Genomic DNA, 13946 nt, shown 5'->3' with positions numbered 1-13946 from the left:
ACAACTTAGGAGTTCCTGTAGTGGCGCAGTGGTTAACGAATCCGACTAGGAACCACGTGGTTGCGGGTTCGATCCCTGGCCTTGCTCAGTGGGTTAAACGATCAGGCGTTGCCATGAGCTGCGGTGTAGGTTGCAGACGCGGCTCGGATCCCGAGTTGCTGTGGCTCTGGTGTAGGCCAGTGGCTACAGCTCCGATTCAACCCCTAGCCTGGGAACCTCCATATGCCGTGGGAGCAGCCCAAGAAATAGCAAAAAAAAATTAAAAAAATAAAAAATAAACAACTTACTACTGACAGCGAAAGAGAAAAAAGTACACATTTATCTCGTCTTTCCCATAAAGTACTGCAGCACAACCAAATAGTGCTAGTTAATGAGGAAAAGTTAATTTCATAGAAAAATTTAACTGATAACCATTCTTATCTTTAACATGTTTAACTAATAAACATGGACAGGATGACAGAATTAGAAAACCATTTTAAAACTCCTAACGAAATAACTAATTCAGGTAAAAATTAAATCAGTGGTTCTCAACTCTGGGAACAATTTTTCCCTCTATGCCCAGGGGACATTTGGAGACGTCTGGAGGCATTTTGGGCTGTCAGAACGAGGGGGTCGGGGTGATATTTGGCATTAGGTAGAGGCCAGGGATAGTGCTAAACATCCCACAATGCACAGGACAGCCCCCACAAGAGTGAGTTTTCAGCCCAACATCAGTAGTGCCAAAGTTAAAAAGCTTGAACCTACGAATCATTCATAGCCCCACTAATAATAGTTTAACCAGACATTATGTGCCTGGTGGTATGATGCAGTATGAAATACACTCTACCACCTATATAGAATTCAGGCCAAAAAAAAAAAAAGTCAAACCTGAACCTAATCAATTCTGCAGTGCAAATGAGCAAGAATGGATACTTTTTCTGGAAAGGGCCAGACAGTAAAGATTTTAAGCTTTCAGGTCACATGGTCTCTTTCAAGTCGGCTAACTTTGCTGCCATGCTACAAAAGCAGCTGTCGATAATATGAAAGAGACTAGACATACTGTCTTCCAATGGAACTTTATTTACAGGAACAGGTTGTGGGCTAGATTTGCCTGCAGGCCATAGTTTGCCAACCCCTGGTATACAGGAAGAAATCCAACGATACAAGGGGGCAAACAAATACAGAAAATGGACCATTCTTTGAGACAACCAACAGTGATTCTTCAAGTCAATGTCATTGGAAAAAAAAAAAAATGGAGGAGGTGGGAGAGAGTTGCTCCCATTTAAAAGAGATTCAAGAGACAAAAAAAAAAAAATACTATCTGTAGATCTTATATGAATCCTGATTAAACAAACCAACTGTTAAAAGACACTTCTGAGGAGTTCCCATTGCGGCTTAGCAGGTTAAGAACCCAACTAGCATCCATGAGAATTCAGGTTCAATCCCTGGCCTCACTCAATGAGATAAGGATCCGGCATTGCCAGGAGCTGCAGCGTACGTCGCAGACGCAGCTCAATCCAGGTTGCTGCGGCTGCAGCACAGGCTGGCAGCTGCAGCTCCAATTTGACCCCTAGCCCAGGAAATTCCATGTGCCACGGGTGTGCCCCACCGCCCAAAAAAGACACTTCTGAGAAACAGAGTCTTGAGAATACAGACTGGGTATTTTAGCTGGTATCAAGGAATCACTGTGAAGGTTGACAGGGTAAGAATGGTATTCTGTAAGAACGTGTGCATACTTTGAGACATGCACACCAAAGTTTGCAGGGCTAAACAACACAATGTCTGAGATTCGCTTTAAAATACTTTAAGAGGGAAAAAAGGGGGAGGATAAGTAAGTGTGACAAAATCTTGTTAACTGGTGAATGTGAGTAGTTAGTACACAGGAGTTCATTATATTACTCTATGTCCATTTGAAGTTCTCAAAATTAAAAATTAAAAAAAAAAAGTCCAGCAATTTAAGTCTTTTGGAAAAAATTACAACACCAAACAAATTCAATCCATTCATCAAAATGGAGTATGTTAGTGAATTAGTATTCTTTCCCCTCCAAAAAGAACAGCCTTCCCTTACAGAAAAGCTGTACACGTTCAGGACGTTTCACACCTCAGGCATAGGTACAAAATCTGTCTTAGTTCTTTACCTCGTTTTCATGTGTCTTTGCATTCTGCATTGTCTTCATGCTTAAAGACATGACCACGAGTGGAGGAGGTCCAACATCCTTAATTACATTTACCAAGTCCGGTTTCAAGGCCATTGCCTCAAATTTACACCAACTGATTGGCTGATTCAGGAGCTCTGAAAGACAGTAGATACAACAGATCAATGGCTACTCACTGATAAAAAAAAAAAGCTACTATAATTAAGACATCTGTGATCAACTGAGATGGTCTTCAATCCTACTTCTAACAAAAATGTCTTATTATAACATCTAACTAAAAATAAGCCACATTATTGGATCATATGCAAACGTTCCCGTGCATTTATTTTCCTGGGGAAAAGATCCACAGCTTTCATCTGACTTTCCAAAAAAAATCCAAGACCAAAATAGGTTTTTAAAAACCAAAACAGGAGTTCCCGTCGTGGCTCAGTGGTTAATGAATCCGACTAGGAACCATGAGGTTGCGGGTTCGATCCCTGGCCTTGCTCAGTGGGTTAAGGATCCGGCGTTGCCGTGAGCTGTGGTGTAGGTTGCAGACGCGGCTCAGATCCCGTGTTGCTGTGGCTCTGGCGTAGGCCAGCAGCTGCAGCTCTGATTCAACCCCTAGCCTGGGAACCTCCATATGCCACAAAAGTGGCCCTAGAAAAGGCAAAAAGACAAAAAAGAAAAAAAAAAACCAAAACAATGCCTTAGAGGAATCACAGAACAGTTTTTAAGAGATTCATGAAGACAAAACAGTGTCACAGATGCAAATATTGAGAACACTGGGTAACAAAACAGACACGCACTATCAACACTGAGCAGCAATGCTTTCCTCTGTCAGAGGTCAGCAGTTCACTCTGTAGAACAGCTGGGCCACATCAGCCAGGTCGGAAGTCCACATGACAGGAAAACAAGGAAGCATGTACGCAAATGGCCACCTCGGCTAAGGAAGGCCTCCCTCCCACTGAAATGCCAAGCACCACAGCAAAAGAGTGATCCCAACATTCTCCCTATACTCGCTCAGAAGAAACAAACATAAAAAAGGAAGTGGAGAGACTGATAAAGAGACCAATTCCCTAACTTCTAAAAACCACATCTATCAGCAATTTCCTTGGCACTCTGAAAGTAAATTTTGCTTACGTGGATTTTTTACTTCAAGCCAGCAAGGTCCTTTGATCTTCCTGTTCATCAAGAACAGTTCTAAGCTGGATGTATTGGTCCCAAATACATGAGAAAAAGTTTCTCCTTTCAAATCCTGAGGAAGCTGTGGCATTTCAGCCTGGAAAAGGCAGAGAAAAAAAAAAAAAACTTTTGTTTAAAACTATTACTTCACATTTTCTAAAGTCTACATTTGAGATAAACAAAAGCCTCACTATGAACCACCCTTTGATACATATGTGACAAGTAATTTGCCACAAATGAAATCCAAAACAACTCACAGTAGGAAACAAAATCAATTCACAATGACAAAATAAAAGTATCCCGATGACATCCACTAGAAGAAAAACAGGCCAAGAAGCTCGCCTAAAAGAGGATTTCTGTCCAGAGCTGTACATGCCTTCCCAATAAAGAGCAGACAAGTAAGTACCACTCCATTGGAAGAATGAAAGCCTCTAGAGAGTAGGACTCATTCAAAATGCATCCATGGTATTTTGGGGGTCTTTTTTGTTTCTTTGGTTTTGTCGTCTTTTTAGGGCTGCACCCACGGCATATGGAAGCTCCCAGGCTAGGAGTTGAACCGGAGTTGTCGCTGCTGGCCTACGCCACAGCCACAGCAACGCCGGATCCTTAACCCCCTGAGCAAGGCCAGGGATCGAACCCGTATCCTTGTGCATACTAGTGGGGTTCTTAACCCATGGAGCCACAACCGGAACTCCCTGCATCCATGGTACTTGTCATCACCACTGTCAGAAACATTTCTTAAGTTTCCCTTTTCCAATATCACAAGATCAAGGAGATCAAAGAGAGGTTAAGGTCCAGTTAATTAACATCCGGCAGTGATGACCTCATCTGTCACGGGAGCGAGAGCAGCACTACAGCAAGGCTCCTAATGCTCTTCTCTCGCTTTTCCACTGCTCAGAGGGACACCTCAACAGACTCATGATGTTTAACTCCATCATGTGGCATTCACTCCACTTGGCAAACAGTGACACAGTTTCAACATATCTATTTACAGATGCATACTGGAAAGCAGAGAATGGCAGTATAACCCATAGTCTATGTATTTAAGTTCATTTTATCCATTTTCATTATTCATTACTGTAAGACTACTTCAATGAACTGTGAGCTTGGGCAGCCCTGCCCTCAACTGAAAGCCGGATGAAATTTCAAAAACAGAAAAATGCCGCCATTTCCAACCAAACTCCATTCCTTTGTTTGACTTACCGAGTATCTAACTTCCAAATACTCAGATTTTTCTGGAACATCGGGTATCTCAAAAGCATAGTTCTTTTCCACTGGCTGGGTAAGTAGATATTTAAAAATCATTAAGACAAGAACTTTTCACAAATTAAACTGACAAGCATTACATACACAACACCATGTCCCTATATTTAATCATTACAGAACATAAAGTTAAATAAAGCCAAAAAAGCACCTTTTCCCCCTTTCAGCTGGGACTAAAATACCCAGTGATAAAATATATAAAAGGCTTCTTTTGGACACTAGAGAACTTAGAAATACTTGCATTCAAGAGAGGCAACAAAGGATTAAAAATTTTTACAATGGCAATGACTAAATCATTTGATTCTCTTTGAGATTAAGCAACTCCATCTTGCTAGAAAAACTAATAATTAACATTATAATTGCAGCTCATATTTACTGAGTGCTTGTGAGGATTGTTCTAATCACCTAATATGAATTAACTGACTTAACCCTTCCAACGGCTTGTGAAATAGGGCCTCATTTCTCAGGTGAAGAAATAGGCCCAGAGAAGTCACTCAGCACTTGTCCAAGGTCACAGCCCAGGGAGTGGAAGGGTTAGGACTTAAAGCACAAGCACCTATGCTCTTCACCATTACACCATAATGCTCCTAGAATTTCAGGGACTTGATCCATCAGCCACAAGACAAGGCTCAAACAGTTTTTAATAAGACAGCCTCATCCTCAACAACTCAATCCTCCCTTTACTGCAATCACTGTTAATAGCCCGTGCGTTGAGTTACAGCCCTCACAATGAAGGTCAAAGGCATCAATATCTCACTAAAATCAAGACATCTGATCAGTACGTACCACATGAACAGAAGAATTTTCTTCTACCAAAACTAGTGGCATAGTCCCTGACTTTTTAAAGATAACACCTTACTTAACCTCCTGACCAAGACAACCTGGCAATAACTAACACAAACAAGATCAGAACAGTCTCTTCTCCATTTCGGAATAAGAGCACAAGATCCGATTACTCTGCTACGAGTTATCTTTTCATTCAAGGACATTATCTTATACACAGTTTAAAGAGAGAAAAAAAAAATATTTTTACAAATCTAACATACAGTGATATCTATCAAATTTCCATCCAACGAATTATATAGCCATGCAGAAGGCGCTGTGTAGAAAGAAGATATGAAGGAACAATTTGCTAAATCAGGAAATCAACAAACAACTAATAAACAGCACTGGGGAAAATTATCACCGAATACAGACCTTGGACTTGAATTTCATAATTTTATACTTTGCTGCTATTTTCTCATCAAATTCATCATAAACATCCTTCATTGTAACTGGAGTTCCTTTTTCTTTCCCCGTGTTTAGATCAATTTTCTGCTTTCCCACGGAGAGGGGATGGGAGGGGGAAAAAAGCATGTGTACATAAGATCTTTTCAACCATCAGAAACCCAATTTCAAATCAATTTTCATCTTTAACCACTTAAACATTTAATAGAACAAGGTGAGTTCAAAGGAACAAAAGGACCACAAAATGTACTAAATCCAATGCCAATTTTTCCCAATGGCATCACAGAAGCAAAGCAGAGATAAAGAGGAACAATCCTACAAAATGGGAGAGTAGTGCTGTAACTCCTGACCAAGAAGCTTCACAGTTCAAGTGAGACGGGGAGGAAATGGGATTGAGAGGGAGGTTATGGATGTTAAGTCCCAATAAAAAGGAGGAGCAAATGGAAGTGACCTTGTTAAAGAGCTGTGGGGGAAACAGCAACAGCATGAAAACTGGGCCAAACACCATGTCATATTCTAGAGCCATATACTTCCAAATAATTATGGAAATACACTTCCTGATAATTATGGAAATGGGGGTGGGGAAAGACAGCATTACATACTAAAACTCAGGTACTTTTATGCTCTAACAAGTCGAAAAAACTCCATTTCTCTACTTCTCCCAGTCTCTGATGGAGCTGCAGACAATCAGTGGTCATGAGACAGGCAGTAAGAAAGAAGCATCAGGGCTGTTAGATAATTCACAGCCCTGTTGAAAAATAGGGCTGGTGGCAGAACATAGTATGTACTTGCAGTTAGAAGCTAATCACTAGGTTTACCGTTTCACGGGGAAGGAAGTACAGCGTTCGCTCAATGTTTTTCACCATGACACAACAGCTCACATGGGTTTCGGCAAGTTCAATCCAAACTTTGCCAAACAGAAATACCACACCTAGAATAAGGGAAGACCATGAGAAAATAAACATTTCAATTATATCGCATTATAGGGACAATATAAAAGCTCACTGACTGTGTCTGCATAGTTACGCTTTCATGATAAGTCATCTTTTTACAGCAAGTTTGTATCTGCTGCCCGATCCCAAAGACGAGCTCCTTTACTCCGTACTTATAGTATATGACGATATCACACTAATAAAACCTGTGACTGCTGGCAGGACAGGAACAGAATGAATCTATAACTTGGTGGAAACATATGCCCGAGTATGAAGGAGATATTCCAGGTAAAGGGAGACAAACCTCAGTTATTAGGGAGACATCCCAGGCCTGCGTAGACACACTCAGCTAACTACTGAGACCTCTCAAGTCAGTGTAAAAACTCCCAAGGAATTACAGAGATACCCCAGCTCACCAGAGACACACCTCAAAAGCTAGGGATCCTAGATCAGGGCACGGGGAGTGGGGAGGGGATCATTTTCCCCTAGAACCAGGACTACCCAGGGTAAGAGAAACAAAAAAAAGCAAACTTTCTTCAACAAGTCTCTTATTTAAACCTCGTGTGGGAAGTTCCCACTGTGGCACAGCAGTAATGAATCCAACCAGCATCGTGAGGACGCCAGTTTCATCCCTGGCCCCCCTCAGTGGGTTAAGGATCCGGCGTTGCCATGAACTGTGGTGTAGGTCGCAGATATGGCTCAGATCCCGTGTTGCTGCAGCTGTGCTGTAGGCCAGCGGCTACAGCTCCAATTTGACCCCAGGCCTGGGAACCTCCATATGCTCCAGGTGCGGCCCTAAAAAGCAAAAACAAACAAAACAAAACAAACCTCTTGTGAGACCTCTGAGAATGTACTGAATATACTAAATTCCTTTGTAGCACTTGCACTTACCAATAAAAATGAACATTCATGTGTAAGGATAACTATGTATGGTCCATCCGTATGCTGCTGTATGTAAAACTGTGTTTGGGAAAAACATAATTCATCTCCCATCTTATTTCACGTAAAAGTAAGTATCTCATACCAGGGCTCAACTACTACCTCCTATCACACCCTTTCTACCTCACAGGCTACTTAAGACATCTGGCTGGGTTATATTTTCAGTTTAACAAATGGTCTGGTAACCACATCAGGAGACAGGCTCCTTTTGAGATCCCTAAGTAAAGTATATCACAAAGTAAAACCAAGCCTTACTGGACACCTGGTCATGGTTCACGAAAACTGGCCATCAAGAAAGGACTTGAGAGATCTGATAGTCAACCTAAGAGATGGTCAATGTGCAAAATCCTGGGCCCTGCGAATAATGAGACAGCAGTAATCAACACAGCCACTCCATGCAGCCACTCTCCTGAGACACTACGAACATTCAGGCACATGCAAAGGCTACTGTTCACAAGGCCAATTACTCCGGTTTCACAAGATAGCTCATCAGTGCCTCCTTTTGTCACTCATTCTAGTAAAAATGAGACCATCTAAGAATTTTCATTTCTGCAGATGATTAAAATTCTTCCAGGAGTTGCGTAATTTTCAGCTGGGGTAAAAGAGGTGGGGGCGGGGGGGAGACAGGGGATAGGGAAGGGAGGACTGTGGGGATGATTAAAAAAGAACAAATCACAGTGGCTCAGAAAATTAAAAGTCTTCCTCACACCAGTTACAGATGAAAAAACAAAATTCCATGCAAAGAAAAATAAAGACCCTAATACTGGATTCAAAGATTCAAATAAGCTCATTTTCCAGTCAAACTAATATCACATTTCATGCAACACATTTGACACTGTTTATGCCTCATTTGCCACAAAAAGATCATGGTAAACAAAGATTACATTCCCCTTAAAGTTACTAGCTGAAACCAGGTGCAGTCAGGATTATTCAACCTTGAAAAAGTCATAATGAAGACAGGATATCTTCCCATATGCAAAGAGTAAGATTCTTTTCATAATTATGGAGCATTCAGCAACAACTGACTGACTGAGAATCTGTAAGAAAGTGAAAACAATAACAGGGTCTTTGGGAGTACTTCGTTTTTATTAGCAGCATTGATTTCGCCAAGGCTCAGTGATCATTACCTGCTATCACGACGAAACTGTTCAACCCTCTGAGATTACAGGACTTTTTTTTTAAGCTATCTTATTTAACCCGTTGGCATCTATCGCAGAGGACTCAACGTGAGAAGTACCACAGAACAGCAGAGTGGACTGAGGGTGAGAAGCCCAGAACGCTGCCACTGAGGAGGAGCTGACCAAGTGATTTTTGGAGCCTCAGCTTCGTCCACTTTTTTTTATTGGCCGCGCCTAGGGCATGTGGAAATTCCCAGGCCAGGGACTGAACCAGAGCCACAGCAGTGACAATGCCGGATCCTTAACCACTAAGCCACCAGGGAACTCCTTCCTCCACTTTAAATGAGTGAGTAAAGCAGATCATTTGTGAGGTCTTCTCCAGCACTAGCAATTTCCTTTCACCCTAGCAATCAGAAGACAGGCCAATGACATACTCGAATCTCTTGCAACTACAAAATATTTCCCAATAGTGGTTGAAAAGGCCCATCCATGACTATGGCTAGTACCAGCATTCAACAATACATACCATAAAATCGGTTACTTTGCAAATACACCCGTGCCTTAACAGGCGTCAATCTTAACTTTCAACACCCATTACTATAGACAAGCACTACCCGACAGAAATTTCCATGATGACAGAATTCTCCTCTATCTGGACCATCCATGGATATGGGAGCTACTGGCTACATGTGGCTGCTGGGCACTTGAAATGTGACTAGTGGTTAAGAGGCTGAACTTTCCATTTTATTTCATTTTAATTAACTTAAATTTAGAGAGCTGTGTGTGGTCAGGAGCTACCAGAGTAGACCATGCAAAATGATTTTGCCCTGCAAAATGATTTTTAATAAGAACATCAACCAGTAAACAAGAGCTGGAAATAATAAACTTGTTTTAACACAGGAAAGAAAGAAGGTTGCTGTTTCCTAAGGTTCTGATTTTTGGCAACTGTCACTGGTCATCTGATGCTTTATATGTGGATTTCTGGAAGGGGGACCATCCCTTTTGTTAGCCATTCTTATGCCACACTGCTTACAAGGCTTCAAGACGTAAACTTGGTAAGAGCAGCAAATGCAATGCTGAGTCTCTGAAACTTTCATGTGCATCTACAGGACTGTCATTGTGCAATTTATTTCTTTTTTTTTTTTTTGTCTTTTTGTCTTTTGTTGTTGTTGTTGTTGTTGTTGCTATTTCTTGGGCTGCTCCCGGGGCATATGGAGGTTCCCAGGCTAGGGGTTGAATCGGAGCTGTAGCCACCGGCCTACGCCAGAGCCACAGCAATGCGGGATCTGAGCCGCATCTGCAACCTACACCACAGCTCACGGCAACGCCGGATCGTTAACCCACTGAGCAAGGGCAGGGACCGAACCCGCCACCTCATGGTTCCTAGTCGGATTCGTTAACCACTGCGCCATGATGGGAACTCCTATGCAATTTATTTCAATGAATGTTTTCTGAATACCCACTATGTAACCAGCATTGTGATGGATGCTGGAAGAAAAAGGTCCCAGCCTTTAGGAGTTTTAAGGCTCTGGGGACAAAACAACACAGAATCACATCTATTCAAAATAACATGACAAATGCTACAGTGGGTAAGGGTATGATGGGGTCACAGAAAGGGCTCTTGGGAAAATTCCAGGAGACAACAAAGGCACGGGGCCAGGTGAGGGCATCCTAGGCAGATGAATACAGCTGAATAAAGGGATATGGTACAAAGAGCAGCAGCTGCCTACAGTGAACTAATTCTAGGACACAAAGTCCTACACAGCAGGCAACGGGAGCCCTACTAAGGAACTTGGAATGCATGTTGCAGGCAGCAGCCACTGTGGATTTTCTTGAATGAGGAAATGACATGGTCAGTTACCCTCCTGATGTGGCTCAGGCCTGTGATATGGGGGGTGACAGGAGAGGGAATCAATTAGGAGGCTGGCTGCGGTATGCAGGAAGGGCCCAAGGGTGGGAGCTGTGAGCAGAAAGAGCAGACAGCGTGTCTAATTTAGGAGGAGCAAGCTAGGCAGACTTGGTGATGGATTTGAGGAAAAGGGGGCGACTCCAGGCTGCCTCCCAGGCTTCTGGTTTGGATGGGACCATTCATCAAGTCAGGAAATAAAATTCAGCATGGAGCGAAGCCCAGGGGGTAGCACTGGGAAGGGCAGACCCACCATGTCACCCAACTCTTGTGAGCACCAGCCACACTGCTGTGCTTCAAGGAGGTCACAGGAAGCACATGTGAAAATCATGTACCCTGAAGCTGCACCATGGGGCAGCCTTCTGGGTTTCAGAAGATGCATGGGGATTAATTTGCAAAGCCTCATGTCATGACACTTGCTGGCCTACCTTGCACCAGTGAGTAACAAAGTAGTCCAAGAGCTGGGAGGGTCTAACCCAGTCATCCTACCCTGGGTTCAGTAGGTAAGATACCATTTCTGAGACTGCTTACATCTTTATCTAAAAACGAACACATGGCAGTTGGCTATTCACGTGGCTCTGTAAGAGTTTCAACTCTTAGAAAAGCAGAACAGGTTTATGCCGCTGCCTCCCGTCTGACAGACCATGAACATTTCCCCAGTTCAAGTCAATGCCTGATTATCTTGAAGGCAAACCTGGCCTTCAAGTCTGATGGTTAATACTAAGGCACTTCCTACTCATCCATCCACTTTCGCTGGCCATTCTTACGCCACACTGCTACAAGGCTTCAAGACGTAAACTTGGTAATAGCGGCAAATGCACTGCTGCTTCTCTGCAATAATTCGCTTTATTAACATCTAGATACGCCCTTGAATTTCACCAGGTGCAGACTCCAGGAAACTACTCTGACAAATGCAGTTTGTATCTACCCTTAGATCCAGAAATGAATCTGAATAGACAACTCTGTTTAAGGGTGTATACTGTTACTTCTTATGAATCTGACATGCCTTATCCTGCCCAGCGCATTTTGAAAAAGGGCTCAAAGGAGCCCAAAAGTAAGCCAGAGAGCCTCCTGGCTCTTCGTGAGTCAGTTTGGAGGAGGACCTGGGCATCAGCCTCCATTCCTCCTTTCTGCCAACCTCCATATCCATCCATCAACGAGTTCACGTCAAAGTACACGTTAAAGGCATTCACGTCTCTTCCTTCTCCAAAGCCACCATCAGTGCAAGTACCAGCACACCTGCCACGGACGGACGGATTTCCAAGGGCTTCCGCACTCCCCACTCCAGCCCCGGATGTACACACCCCCACAGCCCTCCCGCAGGCTTTTCTCCACATAAATAGAGGGGTCCTGTTAGAATGTAAACCCGAGCATGGGTCCCCTCCACCCCCTCACCCCACACTGAAAACCCCCCACTGCTCTTAGAATAAGATCACAACTCCTGAGGATGGCTTTCAAGGTCCTTCCCTATCCTTTTCTCCTCCATTTTCAACCAATCTCGTGACTGGATTGCTCTGCTGCAAGACCGCAAACCTCCTCCTTTCTCTCTCCAGGCCTCTGCGCTCAAAGGTTCCTCAGTGTGAAATGCTCTCTTCTCAGCTCTGAACATGCCTCAAATCGCAGCCCAATGGTCACTTCCTCACCCAGGCCGTCCCTGGCCATCGCCCAACTGACTGCCTTCACACCATTTATCAACTTACCTTATTTACTGCCTCTCCTCCCAGCCCACTAGAACACAAGTTCCATGAGAACAGGGAATCCGTCCAGCTTGTTCACCCCATTTCAGTGCCTAGCAGACAACGGGTGTTCAAACTGCTGAAGGAACAAAGTAATGACTGATGCCACTTCAAGTCATGTGTAATCCAGTAAGTTCATATACGTCAATGGTGAACCACAAGCACACCTTCCAAAACCACAAGTAACTGGTTTTCGGACTAAGCCTCTGTAAGGACCAGTCACACCACAACTCCTCTCCATCCATGTGGCTCATGCACTTTACAGTCAATGAGCATTGCCCTGCTAGGTACCTATGTGAGGGCAGGCCTGTGCCAATGACAATCACTACGGCACTGCAGGGAAAAGCCCTATGCTGTCTTAAAGACATTCAGTTACTGTATGCATGATTACCTGGTTGGCTGTACTGATCTTCATAAGCATCCAGCCAATAAAACTGAAATACTTGTTCCCCGTCTGCCCCTTTCACCAGTGGGAGGTGACTGGAATCCACTTGAACTTCCGGGGCTGAGAAACTGCTGTCATCTTCCTGGTCAATGTCCCAACAAGAGACATCCGGGAGATAACTTCCTCTGCAAAAATCACATTTTCAAAAACCTTTCAAAACCCCACAGAGTAACAGTCGCATCACCAGCCAGCCACGCAAGTCATAACATGCTCTTACAAATTGGACGTGGTCCCTTTCCCAGGATCTGCCTCTTGTTTCTCCTCCTCTGCTGGCTCCCTCTCTTGGTCCCAAGTCTTGGCAGCCACGGGCTCCACATGCACCTCCTCGGCTTCCATGGGCTCATCGAAGTCGCCATCTTCAAAGTCCATTGGCCCTGACTCCTCCTTGTCATCTGTCCGCAAGGCCGGCCCTGGCGCGCCTGCGGGCATCATCACACATTCCCATCACATGCCGCTGCCACGGAGCACAAAAGCTTCCCCGAGGCTCCAACAGCAGCCTACCCTTTTCCCACACCATATTTGCATTTCTCTTCAATCTCCAAATTGGAGGTTGTTAACTTTTCCTGCTACGAATTCAAATCTTTCCCACTGAAACTGGCTATTGCAATCCCTTCAAAGTCGCCTCCACCACGTCCTCCTTCGTGGGGCCTCCACCTTTTGACAGCACTTTGTAACCACTAAACGCCCTTCCAATTCTGCCTGCCACCAGACTTACCAGCAAATCCAGCACATTTAAGGGGAACAGGAGTTAACGAAGGCTCCTTCCTTGAGACTGGAGAAATGGTTTTTCCTGAAGGAACTGCCTGTAAATGTTTTTAAATGTTTAGTCAGTTAGACCTGCATACTAAAAATATGCAACTGTCCTACCCTGACCAGAGATAATGACAGTTCCCATTTATAAAACGATTTTATGTATTATTAATGTAACAGCTCCAATTATTTTACTATTACCGAGGTTTACCAGAAAAAAAAACACACACACACACTTGTTTCCAGGAGGAAAATTATTGCATTTAGCACAGTGGTAAAACCTATAATAAACACACACTAGTTACTACAAAATTTACTATGAAAAAAGCAG

The 13946-nt window shown here is 43.5% G+C and overlaps 1 protein-coding gene across 2 annotated transcripts in view; it reads right to left on the bottom strand.

Annotated features, from left to right (window-relative positions):
- Positions 1–13946, bottom strand: part of POLA1 (DNA polymerase alpha 1, catalytic subunit) — a 307592-nt gene that overhangs the window by 271652 nt on the left and 21994 nt on the right. For both annotated transcript variants that reach the window (XM_021080571.1, XM_021080572.1), the window contains exons 8-15: positions 13581–13668; positions 13083–13284; positions 12812–12990; positions 6608–6720; positions 5760–5876; positions 4503–4577; positions 3258–3396; positions 2118–2272 (exon numbers count right to left, since the gene is read on the bottom strand). In XM_021080571.1, coding sequence (XP_020936230.1) covers positions 2118–2272; positions 3258–3396; positions 4503–4577; positions 5760–5876; positions 6608–6720; positions 12812–12990; positions 13083–13284; positions 13581–13668 — 1068 coding nt within the window. The remainder of the gene's footprint in view (positions 1–2117; positions 2273–3257; positions 3397–4502; positions 4578–5759; positions 5877–6607; positions 6721–12811; positions 12991–13082; positions 13285–13580; positions 13669–13946) is intronic.

This window comes from Sus scrofa, chromosome X, assembly GCF_000003025.6.
Source record: "Sus scrofa isolate TJ Tabasco breed Duroc chromosome X, Sscrofa11.1, whole genome shotgun sequence".
Taxonomy (NCBI): domain Eukaryota; kingdom Metazoa; phylum Chordata; class Mammalia; order Artiodactyla; family Suidae; genus Sus; species Sus scrofa.
The sequence above is the reverse complement of the archived record's forward strand: the minus strand, read 5'-3'. Positions and strand labels throughout refer to the sequence as shown.